The 25,954-nt window shown below is 48.5% G+C and overlaps 2 protein-coding genes across 3 annotated transcripts in view; both read right to left on the bottom strand.

Annotated features, from left to right (window-relative positions):
• ZBTB47 (zinc finger and BTB domain containing 47) overlaps nucleotides 1–5,551 on the bottom strand; it is a 49,457-nt gene extending 43,906 nt beyond the window's left edge. The window contains exon 1 of the mRNA XM_073629483.1: nucleotides 5,379–5,551. Coding sequence (XP_073485584.1) covers nucleotides 5,379–5,381 — 3 coding nt within the window. The 5' untranslated portion in view covers nucleotides 5,382–5,551. The remainder of the gene's footprint in view (nucleotides 1–5,378) is intronic.
• A 13,920-nt stretch (nucleotides 5,552–19,471) lies between these two features.
• Nucleotides 19,472–25,954, bottom strand: part of NKTR (natural killer cell triggering receptor) — a 92,314-nt gene continuing 85,831 nt past the window's right edge. For both annotated transcript variants that reach the window (XM_073629485.1, XM_073629486.1), the window contains one exon: nucleotides 19,472–25,224. In XM_073629485.1, coding sequence (XP_073485586.1) covers nucleotides 25,167–25,224 — 58 coding nt within the window. In that variant the 3' untranslated portion in view covers nucleotides 19,472–25,166. The remainder of the gene's footprint in view (nucleotides 25,225–25,954) is intronic.

Here is a 25,954-nt window from a genome sequence, read left to right on the forward strand (position 1 = left end):
GGCACCGCTCATCACCTGGACGATCCCATCCCTACAGTGAAGCATGGTGGTGGCAGCATCATGCTGTGGGAATGTTTTTCAGCGGGAGGAACTGGGAGACTAGTCAGGATCGAGGGAAAGATGAATGCAGCAATGTACAGAGACATCCTTGATGACAACCTGCTCCAGAGTGCTTTGGACCTCAGACTGGGGCGAAGGTTCATCTTCCAACAGTACAACGACTCTAAGCACACAGCCAAAATAACAAAGGAGTGGCTACGGGACAACTCTGTGAATGTCCCTTGAGTGGTCCAGCCAGAGCCCAGACTTAAACCCGATTGAACAGCTCTAGAGAAATCTGAAAATTGCTGGGCACCGATGCTCTCCAGCTAACCTGATGGTGCTTGAGAGGTCCTGCAAAGAAGAATGGGAGAAACTGCCCAAAAATAGGTGTGCCAAGCTTGTAGCATCATACTCAAAAAAGACTCGAGGCTGTAATTGGTGCCAAAGGGGCTTCACCAAAGTACTGAGCAAAGGCTGTGAATACTTATGTACATGGGATTTTTTTCCTTTTTTATTTTTAATAAATTTACAAAGATTTGAAACAAACTTCTTTCACATTGTCATTATGGGGTATTGTTTGTAGAATTCCGAGGAAAAATTAATTTAATCCATTTTGGAATAAGGCTGTAACATAACAAAATGTGGAAAAAGTGAGGTGCTGTAACTATGTATATAGTATACCTGTGGAATCCCTCTAGAACAGACTATCAACCTTTTACCCCAGAGGAACCATTTGAAATAATATTCAGGCCTCAGGGAATCCCTGGTAAGATTACTCTATGGAGGGTCATTGGGTCAGGACATTGAAAGACTGTAAGAATCCAGAGAGACAGCCAGGTATCCCGAAGGAGTTCAGCAATGGCAGTGCATGGTCATTTCAGGAAGGGTTTCCTATAACATTCGCTGCTCTGATGACTTTGTGATAGATTAAAAGACCTTCTCTAGGAAAAGGATACAATGTCACACGTTCAAAAATCTGTTGCATCTCCCTAAACTGGCAACCAAACAGAAATGCGACAAATGATCAAAGCAAAAAAAAAAAAGCCAGACAATGCTGGATGGAGATGGGTGCCTACCCTGGAGACAGACTGAAACAGAGATAAGGATAGAGATGGTATGAAAATAGGATAAAGCTGAGATGGAGATGGGTGTCAGTCCTAGAGATGTGATGGAGACATATAAAACCAGGATGGAGATGTGATGAAAATAAGTGCCAGATGGTTTGAAGCCAGGAATGATGACTGGGAAGGTACGAAAGCATGGATAGAGATGGGTATCAGCCGAAATGGGATGGAGTTGGTTACCAGGGACAGAGTTGGGATGAAAACAGGGATAGAGATGCCTGTCAGCCTATCTTAGATGGTATAGAAATTGGTTAAACCATAGATGAGGCTTGGGGGGGGGGGGTGGGGGGGGGCTGAGAAGGCTAGAAACAGGGATGATGGGATGGAGATGGAGATTGGCATTATTACAGAAGATGGGACCGAGAAAAGAATAGGATGGAAATAGGTGCCAGTTATGGAGATGGAATGAAGAGAGGACCAAGATCTGTACCAATTCTGGACTTAAGATGAAGCTGAGATTGAGAAGGTTACCATCCATGGAGATGGGACAAAGATGGGTGCCAAAGATTAGATGAAGCAAGGATGAAATAGGAGAGGGATGAGCACCAACCCTTGAGATGGGATGAAGCCAGGACTGAGATGAGATAAAGAAGAGACTGAGAAGGGATGGAAATGGGACTAAGATGGGTACCAAACCTGGAGATGGGATGAAGAAGGGAACTAAAACGGGTACCAATCCTGGAGATGGGGTGAAGAAGGGACTGAGATGGGTACCAAGCCTGGAGATGGGATGAAGAAAAGACAGAGGGGATGAAAATGGGACTGAGATGGGTACCAGTCCTTGCAAAGGGATGAAGAGACCAAGATGGGAACCAACCCTGGAGATGGGACGAAGAAGAGACAGAGGGGATAAAAATGGATGACGATGGGACAGAGATGGGTACCAACCCTGAAGATGGGACAGAGATGGGTACCAACCCTGAAGATGGGAACCAACCCTGGAGATGGGATGAAGATGGGACAGAGATGGGAACCAACCATGGAGATGGGATGAAGATGGGACAGAGATGGGTACCAACCCTGGAGATGGGATGAAGATGGGACAGAGATGGGTACCAACCCAGGAGATGGGATGAAGATGGGACAGAGATGGGTACCAACCCTGGAGATGGGACAGAGATGGGTACCAACCTTGGAGATGGGATGAAGATGGGACAGAGATGGGTACCAACCCTGGAGATGGGATGAAGAAGGGACTGAGATGGGTACCAGCCCTGGAGATGGGATGAAGATGGGACTGAGATGGGTACCAGCCCTGGATATAGGATGAAGATGGGACTGAGATGGGTATCAACCATAGAGATGGGATGAAGATGGGACAGAGATGGGTACCAACCCTGGAGATGGGATGAAGATGGACAGAGATGGGTACCAACCCTGGAGATGGGATGAAGATGGGACAGAGATGGGTACCAACCCTGGAGATGGGATGAAGGTGGGACAGAGATGGGTACCAACCCTGGAGATGGGATGAATATGGGACAGAGATGGGTACCAACCCTGGAGATGGGATGAAGATGGGACGGAGATGGGTACCAACCCTGGAGATGGGATGAAGATGGGACAGAGATGGGTACCAGCCCTGGATATAGGATGAAGATGGGACTGAGATGGGTACCAGCCCTGGATATAGGATGAAGATGGGACTGAGATGGGTACCAACCATGGAGATGGATGAATATTGGACAGAGATGGGCATCAACCCTGAAGATGGGATGAAGATGGGACAGAGATGGGTACCAACCCTGGAGATGGGATGAAGAAGGGACTGAGATGGGTACCAACCTGGAGATGGGATGAAGAAGGGACTGAGATGGGTACCAGCCCTGGATATAGGATGAAGATGGGACTGAGATGGGTACCAGCCCTGGATATAGGATGAAGATGGGACTGAGATGGGTACCAACCATGGAGATGGGATGAATATTGGACAGAGATGGGCATCAACCCTGAAAATGGGATGAAGATGGGACAGAGATGGGTACCAACCCTGGAGATGGGATGAAGAAGGGACTGAGATGGGTACCAACCCTGGAGATGGGATGAAGATGGGACAGAGATGGGTACCAACCCTGGAGATGGGATGAAGAAGGGACTGAGATGGGTACCAACCCTGGAGATGGGATGAAGAAGGGACTGAGATGGGTACCAGCCCTGGATATAGGATGAAGATGGAACTGAGATGGGTACCAACCATGGAGATGGGATGAATATTGGACAGAGATGGGCATCAACCCTGGAGATGGGATGAAGATGGGACAGAGATGGGTACCAACCCTGGAGATGGGATGAAGAAGGGACTGAGATGGGTACCAACCCTGGAGATGGGATGAAGATGGACAGAGATGGGTACCAACCCTGGAGATGGGATGAAGAAGGGACTGAGATGGGTACCAACCCTGGAGATGGGATGAAGAAGGGACTGAGATGGGTACCAGCCCTGGATATAGGATGAAGATGGAACTGAGATGGGTACCAGCCCTGGATATAGGATGAAGATGGGACTGAGATGGTGGGTACCAACCATGGAGATGGGATGAATATTGGACAGAGATGAGCATCGACCCTGAAGATGGGATGAACATGGGACTGAGATGGGAAACATCCCTGGATATGGGACGAAGATGGGACTGGGACAGTTACCAACCCTGGAGATGGGATGAATATGGGACTGAGACAGGTATCAACCCTGGAGAAGGGATGAAGATGGGTACTAACTATGGGGATGGGATGAAGATGGGCCTAAGAAGACTGCTGGTCCTGGAGATGGCAGAAAGAAGGAATGTAGATGGGCGCCAGCCTTGGAAGTGGGCTGAAGCAGTAATAAAGATTGGATGGAGATGGGTGCCAGTCTTAAAAATGGAGATGGGCGTCGTTTAATGGGAAAGGGTGCCAGCCCTGAGGAAGGAATAAAAATGGGTGCCAGTCCTGAGAACAGGATGACGTTTTAAGGAAGGGAAGGATGCCAGTCTTAAGAATGAGGATGGAGATGGGTACCAATTTCTGACATATGACGGGGATGGGTGCCAGTCATGAGGAAAGGAACGGGGACGAAGATGGGTGTCAGTCCTAAGACATTTAACAGGGAACAGTGCCAGTCCTGAGAATGGGGATGGAGAGAAAGATGGGTGCCAGTTTAAAAACATTTTGTTGGGGGGGGTGCCAGTACTGAAGATGAGGATGAAGATGGGTGCCAGTCTTGAGGAAGGAATGGGAATAGATTTAAGTCTTAAGAATGGGTGCCAGTACTGAGGCTGGGGATGGAGATAAGGAAGGAAATAGGTGCCAGTCTTAAGAATGGGGAAGGAGATGGGTACCAATTTGACAACATATGATGGCGATCGGTACAAATCATAAGGAAGGGATGAGGATGGTTGGCAGTCTTGAGGAAGATGATGGGTTCCGCTCCTTAGGATGGGTGCAAGTCCTGCCAGGGGTCATGATGGGGAGATGTTGTGCACCTTGGTGGAGGATAAAGCGTAGAGGGGCCCTCAATTGGCACACATGCAGTGCCCGGTGGGGGCCCCCTATTGACCCATCATCCAGGGTTCAGTGGGGGGCCCCCCATGCACTGTCCCTTAAGGGGTCCCCATTGTCCCCCATGTAGAGTCTGGTAGGGGCCCCCATTGTCCCCCATGTAGTGTCTGGTAGGGGCCCCCATTGTCCCCCATGTAGTGTCTGGTAGGGGCCCCCATTGCCCCCCATGTAGTGTCTGGTAGGGGCCCCCATTGCCCCCCATGTAGTGTCTGGTAGGGGCCCCATTGCCCCCCATGTAGTGTCTGGTAGGGGCCCCCATTGCCCCCCATGTAGTGTCTGGTAGGGGCCCCCATGTAGTGTCTGGTAGGGGCCCCCATTGTGCCCCATGTAGTGTCTGGTAGGGGCCCCCATTGTCCCCCATGTAGTGTCTGGTAGGGGCCCCCATTGCCCCCCATGTAGTGTCTGGTAGGGGCCCCCATGTAGTGTCTGGTGGGGGCCCCCATTGTGCCCCATGTAGTGTCTGGTAGGGGCCCCCATGTAGTGTCTGGTAGGGGCCCCCATTGTCCTCGTGGAATGTCCACTAGGGGCCCCCATTGTCCCCGGGATGTATTGCAGGGTGCAGACAATAGAAGGCCGGGTTGATCCCGGTGTCCTCACACTGTGGCCTCCATTGTCCCCCCTCCCTCCTCCTCCTCCCCGGGCTCAGGCCTCACACACAGCCGGGGCTTCTCCTACCATTGTGCCGGCGGCTCCTCACACAGACCAGAGGGAAGGGACGGTGCTCCGGGCCGCTGCTCTCGGGGCTCCCTGTGTCCATGTACGGTGTGTGGCTGCTCGGGCCCCCCGCTCCTCTTCTCCCCCCTCCTCCTCCTCCCCGGGCTCCCCTCACTCCGCCATGACACATTCCCGGCTCTGCCCGGCCTCTCCGGAGCGGGGGGTGTGCTGCCCGGGGACCGCTCCTGATTGGACACAGCGGGTCACGTGGCCAGAGACGCCTGGGACCGCCCCCTCCGCCTGAGAGAGAGACAAAAAGAGAGGAGGGGAGGGGCCGGGAGAGAGAAAGATACATTGTAACTGGAGGAGGGGATGTGTGATACATTGTAACTGGAGGAGGGGGGATGTGTGATACATTGTAACTGGAGGAGGGGGATGTGTGATACATTGTAACTGGAGGAGGGGGGGATGTGTGATACATTGTAACTGGAGGAGGGGGGGATGTGTGATACATTGTAACTGGAGGAGGGGGGATGTGTGATACATTGTAACTGGAGGAGGGGGGGATGTGTGATACATTGTAACTGGAGGAGGGGGGGATGTGTGATACATTGTAACTGGAGGAGGGGGGGATGTGTGATACATTGTAACTGGAGGAGGGGGATGTGTGATACATTGTAACTGGAGGAGGGGGGGATGTGTGATACATTGTAACTGGAGGAGGGGGGGATGTGTGATACATTGTAACTGGAGGAGGGGGGATGTGTGATACATTGTAACTGGAGGAGGGGGGGGGATGTGTGATACATTGTAACTGGAGGAGGAGGGGGGATGTGTGATACATTGTAACTGGAGGAGGGGGATGTGTGATACATTGTAACTGGAGGAGGAGGGGGATGTGTGATACATTGTAACTGGAGGAGGGGGGGATGTGTGATACATTGTAACTGGAGGAGGGGGATGTGTGATACATTGTAACTGGAGGAGGGGGGGATGTGTGATACATTGTAACTGGAGGAGGGGGATGTGTGATACATTGTAACTGGAGGAGGGGGGGATGTGTGATACATTGTAACTGGAGGAGGAGGGGGGATGTGTGATACATTGTAACTGGAGGAGGGGGATGTGTGATACATTGTAACTGGAGGAGGGGGATGTGTGATACATTGTAACTGGAGGAGGAGGGGGGATGTGTGATACATTGTAACTGGAGGAGGGGGATGTGTGATACATTGTAACTAGAGGAGGAGGGGGATGTGTGATACATTGTAACTGGAGGAGGGGGGGATGTGTGATACATTGTAACTGGAGGAGGGGGATGTGTGATACATTGTAACTGGAGGAGGGGGGGATGTGTGATACATTGTAACTGGAGGAGGAGGGGGATGTGTGATACATTGTAACTGGAGGAGGAGGGGGATGTGTGATACATTGTAACTGGAGGAGGGGGGATGTGTGATACATTGTAACTGGAGGAGGGGGGATGTGTGATACATTGTAACTGGAGGAGGGGGGGATGTGTGATACATTGTAACTGGAGGAGGAGGGGGATGTGTGATACATTGTAACTGGAGGAGGGGGGATGTGTGATACATTGTAACTGGAGGAGGGGGGATGTGTGATACATTGTAACTGGAGGAGAGGGGATGTGTGATACATTGTAACTGGAGGAGGGGGGATGTGTGATACATTGTAACTGGAGGAGGGGGGATGTGTGATACATTGTAACTGGAGGAGGGGGGGATGTGTGATACATTGTAACTGGAGGAGGAGGGGGATGTGTGATACATTGTAACTGGAGGAGGGGGGATGTGTGATACATTGTAACTGGAGGAGGAGGGGGATGTGTGATACATTGTAACTGGAGGAGGGGGGGATGTGTGATACATTGTAACTGGAGGAGGAGGGGGATGTGTGATACATTGTAACTGGAGGAGGAGGGGGATGTGTGATACATTGTAACTGGAGGAGGGGGGATGTGTGATACATTGTAACTGGAGGAGGGGGGATGTGTGATACATTGTAACTGGAGGAGAGGGGATGTGTGATACATTGTAACTGGAGGAGGGGGGATGTGTGATACATTGTAACTGGAGGAGGGGGGATGTGTGATACATTGTAACTGGAGGAGGGGGGGATGTGTGATACATTGTAACTGGAGGAGGAGGGGGATGTGTGATACATTGTAACTGGAGGAGGGGGGATGTGTGATACATTGTAACTGGAGGAGGAGGGGGATGTGTGATACATTGTAACTGGAGGAGGGGGGATGTGTGATACATTGTAACTGGAGGAGAGGGGATGTGTGATACATTGTAACTGGAGGAGAGGGGATGTGTGATACATTGTAACTGGAGGAGGAGGGGGGATGTGTGATACATTGTAACTGGAGGAGGAGGGGGATGTGTGATACATTGTAACTGGAGGAGGGGGGATGTGTGATACATTGTAACTGGAGGAGGGGGGATGTGTGATACATTGTAACTGGAGGAGGGGGGATGTGTGATACATTGTAACTGGAGGAGGGGGGATGTGTGATACATTGTAACTGGAGGAGGGGATGTGTGATACATTGTAACTGGAGGAGGAGGGGGATGTGTGATACATTGTAACTGGAGGAGGGGGATGTGTGATACATTGTAACTGGAGGAGGGGGGATGTGTGATACATTGTAACTGGAGGAGAGGGGATGTGTGATACATTGTAACTGGAGGAGAGGGGATGTGTGATACATTGTAACTGGAGGAGGGGGGATGTGTGATACATTGTAACTGGAGGAGGGGGATGTGTGATACATTGTAACTGGAGGAGGGGGGGATGTGTGATACATTGTAACTGGAGGAGGAGGGGATGTGTGATACATTGTAACTGGAGGAGGGGGGATGTGTGATACATTGTAACTGGAGGAGGAGGGGGATGTGTGATACATTGTAACTGGAGGAGAGGGGATGTGTGATACATTGTAACTGGAGGAGAGGGGATGTGTGATACATTGTAACTGGAGGAGGAGGGGGGATGTGTGATACATTGTAACTGGAGGAGGAGGGGGATGTGTGATACATTGTAACTGGAGGAGGGGGGATGTGTGATACATTGTAACTGGAGGAGGGGGGATGTGTGATACATTGTAACTGGAGGAGGGGGGATGTGTGATACATTGTAACTGGAGGAGGGGATGTGTGATACATTGTAACTGGAGGAGGGGGGGATGTGTGATACATTGTAACTGGAGGAGGGGGGATGTGTGATACATTGTAACTGGAGGAGGGGGATGTGTGATACATTGTAACTGGAGGAGGAGGGGGATGTGTGATACATTGTAACTGGAGGAGGGGATGTGTGATACATTGTAACTGGAGGAGGGGGGGATGTGTAATACATTGTAACTGGAGGAGGGGGGGATGTGTGATACATTGTAACTGGAGGAGGGGATGTGTGATACATTGTAACTGGAGGAGGGGGGATGTGTGATACATTGTAACTGGAGGAGGGGGGATGTGTGATACATTGTAACTGGAGGAGGGGGGATGTGTGATACATTGTAACTGGAGGAGGGGGGGATGTGTGATACATTGTAACTGGAGGAGGGGGATGTGTGATACATTGTAACTGGAGGAGGGGGGGATGTGTGATACATTGTAACTGGAGGAGGGGGGATGTGTGATACATTGTAACTGGAGGAGGGGATGTGTGATACATTGTAACTGGAGGAGGGGGATGTGTGATACATTGTAACTGGAGGAGGGGGGATGTGTGATACATTGTAACTGGAGGAGGAGGGGGGATGTGTGATACATTGTAACTGGAGGAGGGGGGATGTGTGATACATTGTAACTGGAGGAGGGGGATGTGTGATACATTGTAACTGGAGGAGGGGGGGATGTGTGATACATTGTAACTGGAGGAGGGGGATGTGTGATACATTGTAACTGGAGGAGGGGGGGATGTGTGATACATTGTAACTGGAGGAGGGGGGATGTGTGATACATTGTAACTGGAGGAGGGGGGATGTGTGATACATTGTAACTGGAGGAGGGGGGATGTGTGATACATTGTAACTGAGGAGAGGGGATGTGTGATACATTGTAACTGGAGGAGGGGGGATGTGTGATACATTGTAACTGGAGGAGGGGGGATGTGTGATACATTGTAACTGGAGGAGGGGGGGATGTGTGATACATTGTAACTGGAGGAGGAGGGGGATGTGTGATACATTGTAACTGGAGGAGGGGGGATGTGTGATACATTGTAACTGGAGGAGGAGGGGGATGTGTGATACATTGTAACTGGAGGAGGGGGGATGTGTGATACATTGTAACTGGAGGAGAGGGGATGTGTGATACATTGTAACTGGAGGAGAGGGGATGTGTGATACATTGTAACTGGAGGAGGAGGGGGGATGTGTGATACATTGTAACTGGAGGAGGAGGGGGATGTGTGATACATTGTAACTGGAGGAGGGGGGATGTGTGATACATTGTAACTGGAGGAGGGGGGATGTGTGATACATTGTAACTGGAGGAGGGGGGATGTGTGATACATTGTAACTGGAGGAGGGGATGTGTGATACATTGTAACTGGAGGAGGGGGGGATGTGTGATACATTGTAACTGGAGGAGGGGGGGATGTGTGATACATTGTAACTGGAGGAGGGGGGATGTGTGATACATTGTAACTGGAGGAGGGGGATGTGTGATACATTGTAACTGGAGGAGGAGGGGGATGTGTGATACATTGTAACTGGAGGAGGGGGATGTGTGATACATTGTAACTGGAGGAGGGGGGGATGTGTAATACATTGTAACTGGAGGAGGGGGGGATGTGTAATACATTGTAACTGGAGGAGGGGGGATGTGTGATACATTGTAACTGGAGGAGGAGGGGGATGTGTGATACATTGTAACTGGAGGAGGGGGATGTGTGATACATTGTAACTGGAGGAGGAGGGGGATGTGTGATACATTGTAACTGGAGGAGGGGATGTGTGATACATTGTAACTGGAGGAGGGGGGATGTGTGATACATTGTAACTGGAGGAGGGGGGGATGTGTGATACATTGTAACTGGAGGAGGGGGATGTGTGATACATTGTAACTGGAGGAGGGGGGGATGTGTGATACATTGTAACTGGAGGAGGGGGATGTGTGATACATTGTAACTGGAGAAGGGGGATGTGTGATACATTGTAACTGGAGGAGGAGGGGGGATGTGTGATACATTGTAACTGGAGGAGGGGGGGATGTGTGATACATTGTAACTGGAGGAGGGGGGGGATGTGTGATACATTGTAACTGGAGGAGGAGGGGGATGTGTGATACATTGTAACTGGAGGAGGGGGGGATGTGTGATACATTGTAACTGGAGGAGGAGGGGGATGTGTGATACATTGTAACTGGAGGAGGGGGGGATGTGTGATACATTGTAACTGGAGGAGGAGGGGGATGTGTGATACATTGTAACTGGAGGAGGGGGGGATGCGTGATACATTGTAACTGGAGGAGGGGGATGTGTGATACATTGTAACTGGAGGAGGGGGATGTGTGATACATTGTAACTGGAGGAGGGGGATGTGTGATACATTGTAACTGGAGGAGGGGGGGATGTGTGATACATTGTAACTGGAGGAGGGGGGGATGTGTGATACATTGTAACTGGAGGAGGGGGGGATGTGTGATACATTGTAACTGGAGGAGGAGGGGGATGTGTGATACATTGTAACTGGAGGAGGGGGGGATGTGTGATACATTGTAACTGGAGGAGGGGGGGATGTGTGATACATTGTAACTGGAGGAGGGGGGGATGTGTAATACATTGTAACTGGAGAAGGGGGGATGTGTGATACATTGTAACTGGAGGAGGGGATGTGTGATACATTGTAACTGGAGGAGGGGATGTGTGATACATTGTAACTGGAGGAGGGGATGTGTGATACATTGTAACTGGAGGAGGGGATGTGTGATACATTGTAACTGGAGGAGGGGGGGATGTGTGATACATTGTAACTGGAGGAGGAGGGGGATGTGTGATACATTGTAACTGGAGGAGGGGGATGTGTGATACATTGTAACTGGAGGAGGGGGGGGGATGTGTGATACATTGTAACTGGCAGAGTGACAACATGGATGAGGGAGTTTGGGGTGGAGGAACTGGACTGTCCTGCACAGAGTCCTGACCGCAACCCCATAGAACACCTTGGGGATGAATTAGAGACTGCGAGCCAGACCTTCTCGTCCAACATCAGTGCCTGACCTCACAAATGGAAGAATAGTCTCCAATCACACCGTGGCTTTCCATTTTGTGGGCGGCCCCCGCCGCGTTTCAGAAACGCCACGAATCGCGGGGACGCCCTTGCGATCCCCCGTTACTTTGAATGGCACCCAAATAGCGGAGTGATTTTGCCGTGAGTGCCGCCCGACGAATCGCTGTAAAATCGTGCAAAGAGAATCGTGGGACGCCTGTCGCCCAAAAGTTCTTTTGGGTGACAGGCATCCCGCAATTCTCTTTGTGTGATTTTACAGCGATTCGTCGGGCGGCACTCACGGCAAAATCACTCCGCTATTTGGGTGCCATTCAAAGTAACGGGGGATCGCAAAGGGCGTCCCCGCGATTCGTGGCGTTTCTGAAACGCGGCGGGGGCCGCCCACAAAATGGAAACGCCACGGTGCAGTGGCGGCCCGTGCATTAGGGGCGCACAGAGCGCCGCCCCCCCTCCCCCCTATCCATGTGTCCGGCCCCCTGATCTACATATAAGGACGCCGGACACATGGATTCCAAAGGCGGGGGCTATTTTTTGAAGCACATGATTGGGGCCAAAGGCTCTAATAGACTTCAAAAAAGGGATGGGCTCTTCTGCGCCCGGAGTCCACCCAGTTCTGTGACAATAACTAATGGATATTCGTTATAGCCACACTGCTCCTCCTCCTGGCCAATCAGGAAGCGGGTCTGAAATCCATCACCCGATTGGCTGAAAGGACAGGTGATCCTATTGGACGCCTAGCAGGAGGAGAGGAGAGCTGCCTGACCCACAGCTCGCCACTGTCACCCGCTGCCTGACCCACAGCTCACCACTGTCACCCGCTGCCTGACCCACAGCTCACCACTGTCACCCGCTGCCTGACCCACAGCTCACCACTGTCACCCGCTGCCTGACCCACAGCTCACCACTGTCACCCGCTGCCTGACCCACAGCTCACCACTGTCACCCGCTGCCTGACCCACAGCTCACCACTGTCACCCGCTGCCTGACCCACAGCTCACCACTGTCACCCGCTGCCTGACCCACAGCTCACCACTGTCACCCGCTGCCTGACCCACATCTCTCTGCCCGTCACCGCTGCCTGACCCACAGCTGGCCACTGTTACCTGATGCCTGACTTACAGCTCACCGCTCTCACCCGCTGCCTGACCCACATCTCTATGCCCGTCACCACTGCCTGACCCACAGCTTGCCACTGTCACCCGATGCCTGACCCACAGCTCGCCGCCCGTCACCCGCTGCCTGACCCAGGTCTCTTTGCCCGTCACCGCTGCCTGACCCACATCTCTCTGCCCGTCACCGCTGCCTGACCCACACATCGCCGCTGTCACCCTCTGCCTGACCCACAGATCGCCGCCCATAACCCACTGCCTGACCCACAGCTCGCCACTGTCACCCGCTGCCTGACCCACAGCTCACCACTGTCACCCGCTGCCTGACCCACATCTCTCTGCCCGTCACCGCTGCCTGACCCACAGCTGGCCACTGTTACCTGATGCCTGACTTACAGCTCACCGCTCTCACCCGCTGCCTGACCCACATCTCTATGCCCGTCACCACTGCCTGACCCACAGCTTGCCACTGTCACCCGATGCCTGACCCACAGCTCGCCGCCCGTCACCCGCTGCCTGACCCAGGTCTCTTTGCCCGTCACCGCTGCCTGACCCACATCTCTCTGCCCGTCACCGCTGCCTGACCCACACATCGCCGCTGTCACCCTCTGCCTGACCCACAGATCGCCGCCCATAACCCACTGCCTGACCCACAGCTCGCCTCTGTCACCCTCTGCCTGACCCACAGCTCGCCTCTGTCACCCGCTGCCTGACCCACAGCTCACCACTGTCACCCGCTGCCTGACCCACAGCTCACCACTGTCACCCGCTGCCTGACCCACAGCTCGCCTCTGTCACCCGCTGCCTGACCCACAGCTCGCCTCTGTCACCCGCTGCCTGACCCACAGCTCACCACTGTCACCCGCTGCCTGACCCACAGCTCACCACTGTCACCCGCTGCCTGACCCACAGCTCACCACTGTCACCCGCTGCCTGACCCACAGCTCACCACTGTCACCCGCTGCCTGACCCACAGCTCACCACTGTCACCCGCTGCCTGACCCACAGCTCGCCTCTGTCACCCACTGCCTGACCCACAGCTCACCACTGTCACCCGCTGCCTGACCCACAGCTCACCACTGTCACCCGCTGCCTGACCCACAGCTCACCACTGTCACCCGCTGCCTGACCCACAGCTCACCACTGTCACCCGCTGCCTGACCCACAGCTCACCACTGTCACCCGCTGCCTGACCCACAGCTCGCCACTGTCAACCGCTGCCTGACCCACAGATCGCCACCTGTAACCTGCTGCCTGACCCACATCTCTCTGTCCATCACCGCTGCCTGACCTACAGATCTACCCGTAACCCGCTGCCTGACCCACAGCTCGCCCCCCGTCACCCGCTGCCTGACCCACAGATCTTGCCGCCCTTCACCAGCTGCCTGACTCACAGCCTGCCGCCCGTCACCCGCTGACTGACCCACAGCTCGCCGCCCGTCACCCGCTGCCTGACCCACAGCTCGCCGCCCGTCACCCGCTGCCTGACCCACAGCTCGCCGCCCGTCACCCGCTGCCTGACCCACAGTTCACCACCCTTCACCCGTTGCCTGACCCACCGCTCGCGGCCCATCACCCACCACCTAGATGGGCTAAGTGCCGGACAGACCGGCAGATAGCGAGCAGGTGGGGAAAAGAGTTCTAGTTAAGTGCCGCCCGCCACCTCCCCCCCCATCCAGCTCACTTCATTACTGCCTTCGCCCTGGTCACGTCACAAGAAACCATCTCCTGTGTTCCTGTTTAAAGACTGGCTTTGCTAACATCCCTTCTGGCTCCTTATCCTGCTTGCGGTTAAAGGCAGGATCAACCAGGTATACATTCCACTCAACACAAACTAATGTTTTTTGTGGCTTTGTTAGTATGAAGTATGTACATTTTGTTATATAGCATGTAATGAGTTTTTTTTTATAGCCTGGGTTTAATGACACTAACTACTTGCCGCCAAATCAGGTACCTGGTACGTCATGTGACTTCGAGTGGTTGTAGTGGGATGATATACAGCTGCAGGCATCACCCCGGTACCGTTTTTTTTTTTTTTTTTTTAGAGCAGACGGTCGGTTCTCTTGTAATAACCGGAATGGCTAAGCAGCCACTCGGTTATTATTACAAGCAACGGGAAGGGGGGACATCCCCACCACCCCTCCTGCCGCTCGCCCGAGCTCTCCCATCCCACCGTGTGACCAGCCGGCAGGTCCTTTCGATCGGGTCTTGGATCTAGTAACCCGGAAAGCAACATCACTTCCAGTTTACTGGAGCCTTAAAGGCGCCAGATTTAAAAGAAAGCATTCGCCAAGTTTGGCTGTTTTGAATACTAACCAAGTGCAAAAAGAGGGATTTGGTGTCTTATAGACCCGATACTTCCATAAAGAGTACCTGTCACAAGGGATGTTTACATTCCTTGTGACAGCAATAAAAGCGAGCAAAAAAAAACAAAAAACCAACAAAAAAAAGCAAGCGTACAAATAAAAAAAAATTTAATTAAAGTGCCCCCGTCCCACCGCACAAATGCGTGCGTGGGTTCCAAACGCAGACAAACCGCGATTGTCCCAAACATGTGAGGTATCACCGTGAACGTCAGATCATAGCCAGTAATTCCAGCACCAGAACTCCTCGGTACATCTAAAGTGTTAACCTATAAAAGGCTTTTAAAACGTCGCCTATGGATAGCAAAGTTTACGTTGTTTGTCGCCATTGTGCAGGCTTGCGCAATTTGAAAGCGTGACATGTTTGGTATCTATTTGCTTGGTGTGGCAGCTTTAATATTTTACAAAAAAAAATTGGGTTATGCATTGCGTTTTTTTGCATTAGAATTAAAAAAAAAGAAAGTATTTTTTCCCCCAAAAAAACTGCATTTTGAAAAAGGCTGTGTGACAAACAGCGTGACATTATATGTTGGTAGCCAAATTTATTTTCTAGGGCCTCTGCTTTATATAATTTTTTTAATGTTTATTAGTTAGAACCCCCATTCTAGCAAAAAAAAAAAAAAAAAAAAAAAACCAATAAAAAACTATCCGGTAGCAAAATTTACGTTGTGTGTTGCCGTTGTGCGGGCGTGCACAATTTGAAAGTGTGACATGTTTGGTATCTATTTGCATCTTTTATATTTTACAAAAAAATTGGGTTATGTATTGTGTTTTTTGCATTAAAATAAAAAAAAATATTTTTTTTCTTCCCCCCAAAAACTGCATTTGGAAAAAGGCTGCACAAACAGCGTGCGACATAAAAAAATGTCAAAACCCACCAATTTATTCTCTAGAGCTTCTGCTTAATATAAATATATATATATATATATATATATATATATATATATATATATATTTTTTTTTTTTAAATGTTTATTAGTTAGAACCCCCATTCGAGCAAAAAAAAAAAAAAATCCAAAAATTAATTGTCTGGTAGCAACATTTACGCTGTTTGTCGCCGTTGTGCGGACGGACGCAGTTTGAAAGCGTAACATGTTTGGTATCTATTTGCATCTTTTATATTTTACAAAAAAATTGGGTTATGTATTTTTCTTTTTGCATTAAAATTAAAAAAAAAAATTATTTTTTTCCCCAAAAACTGCATTTGGAAAAAGGCTGCGCAAACAGCGTGCGACATAAAAAAAATGGCAAAACCCACCAATTTATTCTCTAGAGCTTCTGATATATATATATATATATATATATATATATATATATATATATATATATATATATTTTTTTTTTTTTTTTTTTTAAGTTTATTAGTTAGAACCCCCATTCTAGCAAAAAAACCCCCCCAAAAAATAACTATCCGGTAGCAAAATTTACGCTGTTTGTGGCCATTACACGGGCGTGCACAATTTGAAAGCGTGACATGTTTGGTGTCTATTTGCATCTTTTATTTTTGACAAAAAGAATTGGGTTATGTATTGTTTTTTTTGCATTAAAAAAAAAATATATAAATTGCAAAACCCACCAATTTATTCTCTAGGGCCTCTGCTTTATATGTATATATATATATATAGGTCTAGAATCAACACTCGGGAGAGGGCACCCCCCCTTCCGAGGGAGTTCTAACTAACATTATATATATATATATATATATATATATATATATATATATATATATATATATATATATATATATATATATAATGTTTATTAGTTAGAACTCCCATTCTAGCAAAAAAAAAAAACAGATTTTCACATAAAGCGCCAGAAAATGCCCGTTCTTTAGGTGGTTAAACTGCGATCTTCTCTTACCATCTCTGTTGGTGTATAGTGTGACCGGAATGATTGGATGATTTACTGAAAGGTCCTTTATAAAACAGGCACAGACAACAAGTCAGAGTAAATATCTTTAATACCATTTTACATACAAGGTATTTGAAAATCATAAAAGGATTAGAAAGCCGAAAATATATTTACACAAAAAAAAAAAAAGTACACCCACCCCTCCCAAATCCAAACAATTCATAAAGAAAACATTTCATGAAACGTAAAAAGGGGTTTTCCTTATCCATCATTAAAGTGTAAGGCCTCTTCATTCTAGGTCTAGGACCAACACTCAGGAGAGGGCGCCCCCCCCCCCCCCCCCAAGGGCACCCCCCCCCCCCAGGGCACCCACCCTCCCCCTCCGAGAAATACTTTAAGACTTCAATAAGCCAGTCACCTGCTGGGAGATCCAAGTATTGGCACCCTGTTGGCTTGCCGTTCACCTGACAGAACCCAGCATGGGTTAAATCACCCCGAAGCAAGGCTGGCCCACTGGGGGGCGCTCCGCCCCAGCTGCTGCATGCGACTCTCAGGATTGAAAATGGTTACACTTTTTTTTTTTTTTTTTCAATGGAACATCCCTTTAAAAATATACAGAAACAAAACATTACGAAAAAGGAAATCAATACATTTCATCTGTATACAATCCTTAAAAATTAGACTTCTGAAAAAAAAAAAAAAAAAAAAAAAACAGCTTCTAGGTACAACAGAAAATGGGTACACCGGCAGGTTGGGGGGGGGGGGGGAGATAGCTGTGCCATGCAAAAAAAAAAAAAAAAAAAAGAGGATGTGCATTTACAATGCAGAAGAGAGAAAAAAAAAAAAAGCATAAAAAAAGCAAAAAGGATAAAGGGCGACCCATAGTCACAACCGTCTCTAATCAAATAAGGAATTCATTTGGAATATTCCATTATCACTTCCCATCGGAGAATGGAATTGACCTTTAAATCCTTAAGAATTTTGGCACAAAGAAAGAGGCGAAGGATTGATGGTGTTAACATTTCATGTAACACAAGTTTTGCAGGAAGTCAAAAAAAAAAAAAAAAAAAAAAAAAAGAAAAGAAGGAAAGGGAAGGAAAAAAAAAAAAGACATACTTTGTGCAAGTCACAAATATATACAAAGCACTCTTTGAGAGTGTCACAAACACTATTTAAATCTGATAAGAAAAGAAAATGTCATATTTAGATTGAAGTTGATCAAGGCAGCTTGGGTATAATACTCTGAAGCCTGGTGTGTAGATCTGGCCTTACCAAGAGATCCGTTCCCCTCCCCCGCCAGCACTGCACAATTACAACCGCAAAAAGAAGAGAGGTACTTAGAATGCTGCACTGATACTTTGTTTTGGGGCCTACGTATGGATGTAATATGTAGGAACTTTTTATCATGATTCTGTTCAGCCAGCCTTGCGATTCCCTACATGCTCGCCACTCAAGTCGGCCACACACAAATCGAGATGGAGCCGATTCAGAAGGAACTGGCCAAATTTTGATCTGTCTATGGAAGGGTTCTCAAAACTTTCTAAACAAAAGGGCCAGTTTATTGTCCTTCGGATTTTAAGGGGGCTGGACTGTGGCCATTGGGAGTACCAATCCCAGTAACAATCCCCCATCATTGGTGTCAGTGGGAGGAATTGTGCCTCATTGTTGGTTTTATTGGGAGGAATTGTGCCCCATTGTTGGTGCCATTGGAAGGAACGGTGCCCAATCATTGGTGCCATTAGAAGTAACTGTGGCCCATCATTGGGCCCCATTGTTGGTGCCATTGGAAGGAACTGTGCCCCATCATTGGTGCCATTAGAAGTAACTGTGGCACATCATTGGGCCCCATTGTTGGTGCCATTGGAAGGAACTGTGCCCCATTATTGGGCCCCATTGCAAGGAACTGTGCCCCATCATTGGTGCCATTGGAAGGAACTGCACCCCATTGTTGTGTCATTGGGAGGAATTGTGTCCTTCTTTGGTACCAAGGAATAAACTACTGCCCCAAGATCTGGAAAAAAAGCAAAGGGCCACATCAGGCCCCCGGGCCACAGTTTGGAGACCACTGGTCTATGGGCAGGCTGGGAGTACAAAATGTCCCAGCATCAGTGGGAGTAAACAATCCCCATCATTGGTTTCATTGGGAGGAATTGGGCCCCATCCCAATGAAACCATCATTGGCCCCATTGTTGGTGCCGTTGGAACTGTGCCCCGTCGTTGGTTTCCTTCTGAGGAATTGTGCCCTTCATTGATCTCAGTGAAAAGAATACTACCCCCCCAAAGGATGGGAAAAAAGGCAAGCAAAGGGCCACATCCGGACCCAGGGCCGCAGTCTGGAGACCACTGGTCTATGAGCAGGCCGGTTGTACTGAAATCGATCCATCAATCAACTTCAGTACAACCAACTTGTCTTTTTTTCCACCGGATCACCAATGGCATCTAAAGCCACCAACAGCGATCACTGTATTCTGCAGGTGGGGAAAGCTCCCTGCCGGCAGAACATAAAAGCACTTTGGGAGGGATTCCCTCATCAACGCTGATGGTGGAAATCGAGCAATTTTCTTTCCCTCAACCTGTGGGAAAATCGTATAATATATGACATGCTTTTGTGGGTTGGCACTATTTTTTACTCCTTCACTCCTGGAGGATAAAAGGGACAAGCTGACTGGTAGTGATCAACAAGACAAATAGTTCTCCCTACAGAAATCCAAAGTCCTCTCCACCTCCACCACCCCATATCGGTAATTGTTCTGGTGCTGTGGGGGTTAAGCTGGCTGGACTGGTCATTAAATGGAAATGGGAAGGTTCTGGAAGTCACACATCCCTGCAAAACCCTCTAAGAAAGTGTATGACAGCCTCAGCCCGGGCTCCAACTAGGTCATGTCCTGGTTGGAGCCTGGGCTGAGGCTGTCATATCGCTTCTTATGGGGTTTTGCAGAGATGAGCAACTTCCAGGACTTTTCCATTAAATGTCTAGAGCTGGGAAGAGCTCTGTCCTTGTCTGCACTCCAAGCCGCTGCTACACAGAAGAGAACCCAGTGGAGCCTTCAGCAGCACCTGTCAATTTAGTTTGAACTTGTCATAGGCACTAGTTAGAGTGCTGACTATTTCTGCCCTTCCTGTCCCCACTCCTCCGTTCATAGAAGCTATACTATAACTTCCATCAATGAGAAGCGATCTATAAAAAGGACAGGCGGAAGACGACTGCACAGAGCAGGTACGTATAATTCTAGGAAAAATATTCAGCTCTCGGGGAACCCCTACTAAAACCAATTTATTGGAGGTTAGTGGAAAAACGCCCCTTACATTGGTGACCATTGGAAAAAATGACCTCCTTTTAGTGTTAATTTGGAAAAATTACTTCCTTATAATGGTGGTCTGTGAAAAGAATGCCCTTACATTGTTGGCCAGTGAAACGAATGCTCCTTACATTGGTGGCCAGTGGGAAGAATGTTCCTTACATTGGTGGTCAGTGGGAAGAATGTTCCTTACATTGGTGATCAGTGAGAAGAATGTTCCTTACATTGGTGATCAGTGAGAAGAATGTTCCTTACATTGGTGATCAGTGAGAAGAATGTTCCTTACATTGGTGATCAGTGAGAAGAATGCTCCTTACATTGGTGGCCAGTGGGAAGAATGTTCCTTACATTGGTGATCAGTGAGAAGAATGTTCCTTACATTGGTGGCCAGTGGGAAGAATGTTCCTTACATTGGTGATCAGTGAGAAGAATGTTCCTTACATTGGTGGCCAGTGGGAAGAATGTTCCTTACATTGGTGATCAGTGAGAAGAATGCTCCTTACATTGGTGGCCAGTGGGAAGAATGTTCCTTACATTGGTGATCAGTGAGAAGAATGTTCCTTACATTGGTGGCCAGTGGGAAGAATGTTCCTTACATTGGTGATCAGTGAGAAGAATGTTCCTTACATTGGTGGCCAGTGGGAAGAATGTTCCTTACATTGGTGATCAGTGAGAAGAATGTTCCTTACATTGGTGGCCAGTGGGAAGAATGTTCCTTACATTGGTGATCAGTGAGAAGAATGTTCCTTACATTGGTGATCAGTGAGAAGAATGTTCCTTACTTTGGTGATCAGTGAGAAGAATGTTCCTTACATTGGTGATCAGTGGGAAGAATGTTCCTTACATTGGTGATCAGTGGGAAGAATGTTCCTTACATTGGTGATCAGTGGGAAGAATGTTCCTTACATTGGTGATCAGTGAGAAGAATGTTCCTTACATTGGTGATCAGTGAGAAGAATGCGCTTTACATTGGTGATCAGTGAGAAGAATGGCCTCCTCCTTACAGAGGTGGTCAAAATGCAAACCTCACAGACACATAAAAAGATCATTGGGTACAGGCAGCTGGCTCTGCCAAGTGGTGTTGGCCTTGGAACTATAGAGGGACCATCAAATAGGAGGTCAATCAGTTGCAGCTCAAGGAACCTCTAGCAACGTCTGGGAGGAACCCTAGGGTTCAATAGAAGCCTGGTTGAGAACGGCTGGTCTATAGAATGAAGGACTTTTTCTAAAGAGATTACTCTTGAAACTATTACCTGACAGGTTGTAGCACTTAATTCCAGTAGTAATGTGACATAAAGGTTAAGCATTGTGGATCCAGTTCTCTTAATAGATATTTTTGATTGATTAGCCGTTTAGCCTTCTAGATAAATACAAACTGGTCATTTAAAATATTCCATGGGGATCCCTAGGCTTGGCTGATTTTAGAACGGGAAATTGCATCGTAATAAGTCCATAGAGTAAACTTTCCATATGTCCGATCACGCACGTTGTGCTAAGGCAAACCATTTCATCACAGACGGAGCTGTGGACAAGAAAACACACATGGGCCTTTTTTTTCCCCACCACAAGTCACAGTTGTGCTCTGCTGTTGTTCCAACACTTCCCCAACCTAAATATATATATAAAAAAAGTTTTAGCAGGCCTGCTTTTCCTCTCCTCCTGTTTAAAACTGACTTCCAGGCACAAGAAATGTCTATACAAACCTAGATATAACCTTGTAAAAAGTAGCAGTGACATCCATACTGTGCTGTACATAGCCTGTGCAGAGAGCAGAGCTGTGGGAGGGACCCAGCAGGTTCCACCCACTACAGGCTGCCTGCAGAAAACTACAGAAGGGGGCGGAGACAAGACAAGCCACCCTGCACAAGGGGAGGCAGCAGAGCTGTGGGAGGGCCCCAGCAGGCTCCACCCACTACAGGCTGCGTGCAGAAAACTACAGGAGGGGGTGGAGACAAGACCAGTCACACTGCACAAGGAGAGAGGGCAGCAGTGAGCGGTCTTTATTACCCGACGTAAAAGTCTCACATTGGATTGCTGCACAGATCCGGAAGAAATACACCAAGATTTAAGAAGAATACACATGATGAATGGATTTAGACAGTATTTACTATTCCCGGAGTTCAGCTTTAATAACAAAGGCTCATTGTCAGTAGTGGCTGCCAAACCACCAATCAGAAAGCAGCTTCCAAGAGTCTTCCTGGACTAAGCTCAGACAGCGGACAGAGAATAATGAACAGAAGTCTTCGCATTCCCACAGTCCAAGGATCTCCAACAAAACTGGTAAACATTTCAGCTGAGACGAAATACTGAGAGATGTGCCAACGCAAAACACAATACACAGACTGCAGTCAGTTCACCAGAATCCCGAGAGTAAAGGAAGTTCATTCACAGTAATATTTAATAATCTCCAGGATCATCAAGTGGAAAATTCTCCCGTGCCGTCTTCAGGGAACATGGAAGGTGCGCGCTTCAGTCCCACAACCATTAACACCTTGCAAAAGAAATGCTAAAGCCCAACTCTAGGCAGAAGAATTTTACCCTGGTTATACCTTGCATTGCTTCAAACTTAAAGGGTTAGTTCACCTTTACCAAAAAACTGCATATGGAGGTAAGGGTCACCTGTCTCAAAAGTTGGATAATGTCCTTGCTATCGGTGTAGGCCATTTATGTACCTCATGAAGACTGGCTGAAAAACTCACGCAGATGGCATCTTCCTGTCCTACCTTGCTGCTAGGACATTGCTTAGACACTCCCAGCCAATGCCATTTTAGTAGCATCATGGGCCCCTGTGTGTAAAGTAATTCACTGGGGCCCCCGATCCTCTTCTATTCATCCCATGTAATTGGAGCAGTACATATTCTGCCCACACAAGCAGCAGTAGTAAGATGCTCCACCTTGAGGGTTCTTCCTTAACCCCTGTAAAGCACTGGACACTGCATGCGGAAAGTAGCGGGGGGGGGTGTGTTGGGGGCCAGATGTCATTTCGAATTGTAGACTTAGTCCAGTGACAGGCTGCTGCTGTACCCGCAGCTCAGATTCCAAGATGCAGCCATTCCGGGACAGCTTAGTAAAAAGCGTGACTGTCCCAGCAAATCCGGGACAGTTGGCAAGTATGATGTAATAAACCACCAAATAATTATGTGCTTGGTTATAGAGCAGTGGTTCTCAACTCCCTTCCTCGGGACCCACCAACAGGCCAGGTTTGCAAGATAACTGAAATGCATGACAGGTAATATCATTTTCTGCTCAGTGATTGCAGTATTCTAGTCTGCATCTCCCCCCCAAGGTAATACTTAAAACCTGTCCTGTTAGTGGGTCCTGAGGACAGGAGTTGAGAACCACTGTTCTAGAGGATAATGCTGCACACTATGTTCTGGATACAGGAAAAAAAAGAAATAATTTAGGTATGATGTAATGCAAGATTATCATGGGGCCCGTGGGCAGTTCCCAGGGGTGCCCATGTGTTAAGACATGCCTGCTCCCAGCCATTACTGCTCACCACTAGAGATGGTCTTGGGCATGTTCGGGATCCTAGTCCCAACCCAGCTGCCCAATCCCGACAGGAAGCTGACAATGCCTGGGATTAGCGGTGTGCAGTGTAGGCTTCCTGGCAGGATCGGGCAGGTGGGTTGGGACTAAGATCCAGAATACGCCTGAGCCCATCTCTACTCACCACCACCATCCAAGGAACGAGTTCTCAAACCTGCACTGTCCACTAGGGGTCTTCCATCGCTGAGCTCAGAGCTACTGCGACAAGGGAGAGAGAGCGCATGCAAGGTTTGAATCAGCTGGAAGCATTTTAGCAACATCCTAGCAACAGGGGCAGGATGGAATGATTCAACTACTGGGAGTTTATTGGCCAGGATTCAGAAGGTAAATAAATGGCCTATAGGTATAGCAATGGCTTTATTTACCTTTGGTCAAAGCTGTACAGATTGTTTTCATCTACAGGTGCCCCTTATCTGCATAGGCAGTTTTTTGGTGAACTAACCCTTTAACAACCCCCATCATGCAGACTTTCTTCAAAATCAGTGGTTCTCAAGTACCCCCAACGGGCCGTGTTTTCAGGTTTTCCTTTACTTTGCACAGCTGCTTTAAATCAATATCAATGACATGGTATTGATCAGAGCTATTTTATCTAAGGGAAGTTCCCAAAACATGGCCCGTTGGGGGGTACTTGAACATTGAGGTTGAGAACCACTGGTCTACATTACAGAAATCTGCTATTTAACATGCTGAGATTAGTACAGCTCCCCCCACATCCCTCATACTTCTGGCCTGAAGGTCTCATATACCCCTTACCACTACGACTGCGTCTCTGCTTCCCTCTCCTCCTGGCCATTCACAAACTGAAGACCGGAGCTGCGATTATTTTGTAAATGGCCTGGAGGGGGGGCTGTACTCATCCTGGCATGTAAAAGAGCAGCGTAGAAGAAAGCCTGCACAACAGGGGGTTGAGCTTAAGGCAACAGAATGTAATACAAAATGAACCAGGGGGTGTTTATTGTGCCCAGAGTTGGGCTTTAATGAGCAATAGTCAAAGAAGAGTCACGACGTTGGCTTCAAAAAGGCAGACAAGCTGCAATGGACACTGCTGTTCACTTGCTGGGCAACTGCATCCCGGCATTCCTGTCCAGCCTCCGATCTCTAACTACCTGGCAAACTCAAACGTGGCAGTTGACCAATGGCTGCTCAGTAAACCCTTATTATAGGACAACAAATAAAGACTTAAACATCTCATCCATGCCATGCAATGAAGCGGTTTACTGCACTGTGCAATATCTGTCCTCTCCGGCATAGTAAACGGCTCCACGTGACCATGAAGAGGAAGAACAAAAACACGGCCAAGGATGTTACGTGAACAGTGGGATCTACATGACGCGTGCCCAGCTCGATGAAGAGAGAAGGACGAATACCAGTAACTTCTACCGCTGGCGTCTGCGGTAACTGCGATCGCTGCCGCTGTACGATGACCGGCGACTCCTGTAAAAGATTAAAGAGAAAAAAAAAAATTGATGAGACCTGAGGAGCAGTAGCCTAAAAGTGACCCTGTAAAGTCTTTGAAGCTCAGCTTTGGACACGTATCCCCCTTGTTGCCCTGCTGGTTGTATTTTATGCTTTTTTTTTTTTTTTTTTTTTTTTATACTTGACATTTACTACATTTTTTTTTAGATCAGTCACTGCAGGGTCGTCTTCATCATCTTCACCTCTTCTCAGGTCCTTATAGATGCAGATCGGTGCTGAATTGATGAGGTTGGTGACACTTTCTGCACCAGTAAACTGTAAATAAAAGTGGTCCGGACCTTCAACTTTCTAAATTAGATAAATGCCCGCTACGCATCTTATACTTTTATGCTAAAAAGTTGATTCTTATGCCCTGGAAGGGTGGCTCACAGCTTTCTATTGACACATGGAAGACCCTGATTAATGGTAATCTCCACAATACATCAGTTAACTTTTGAGCTCCGGAAGAAACCTCAAACGTTTGATTAGAGTATGAAATCGCTGGACCGAGAGTCGCCTCACCACAGCCTACTCAGATCTGGGAATGTAATGCCACCAATGCTTTTTTTAATATGTGATGTACGCTGTATTGAGGTTTGCTGTATTGCTGCACCTCCCTATGAGATGCTCATTGTATTGCTTTTGTGTATTGGCGTCTAAGGCCCCTTTCACATTGGCAGAGTCCGCCAACAGATCCACCCGCTCAGCA

The sequence above is a fragment of the Aquarana catesbeiana genome, linkage group LG05, assembly GCF_042186555.1.
Source record: "Aquarana catesbeiana isolate 2022-GZ linkage group LG05, ASM4218655v1, whole genome shotgun sequence".
NCBI lineage: Eukaryota > Metazoa > Chordata > Amphibia > Anura > Ranidae > Aquarana > Aquarana catesbeiana.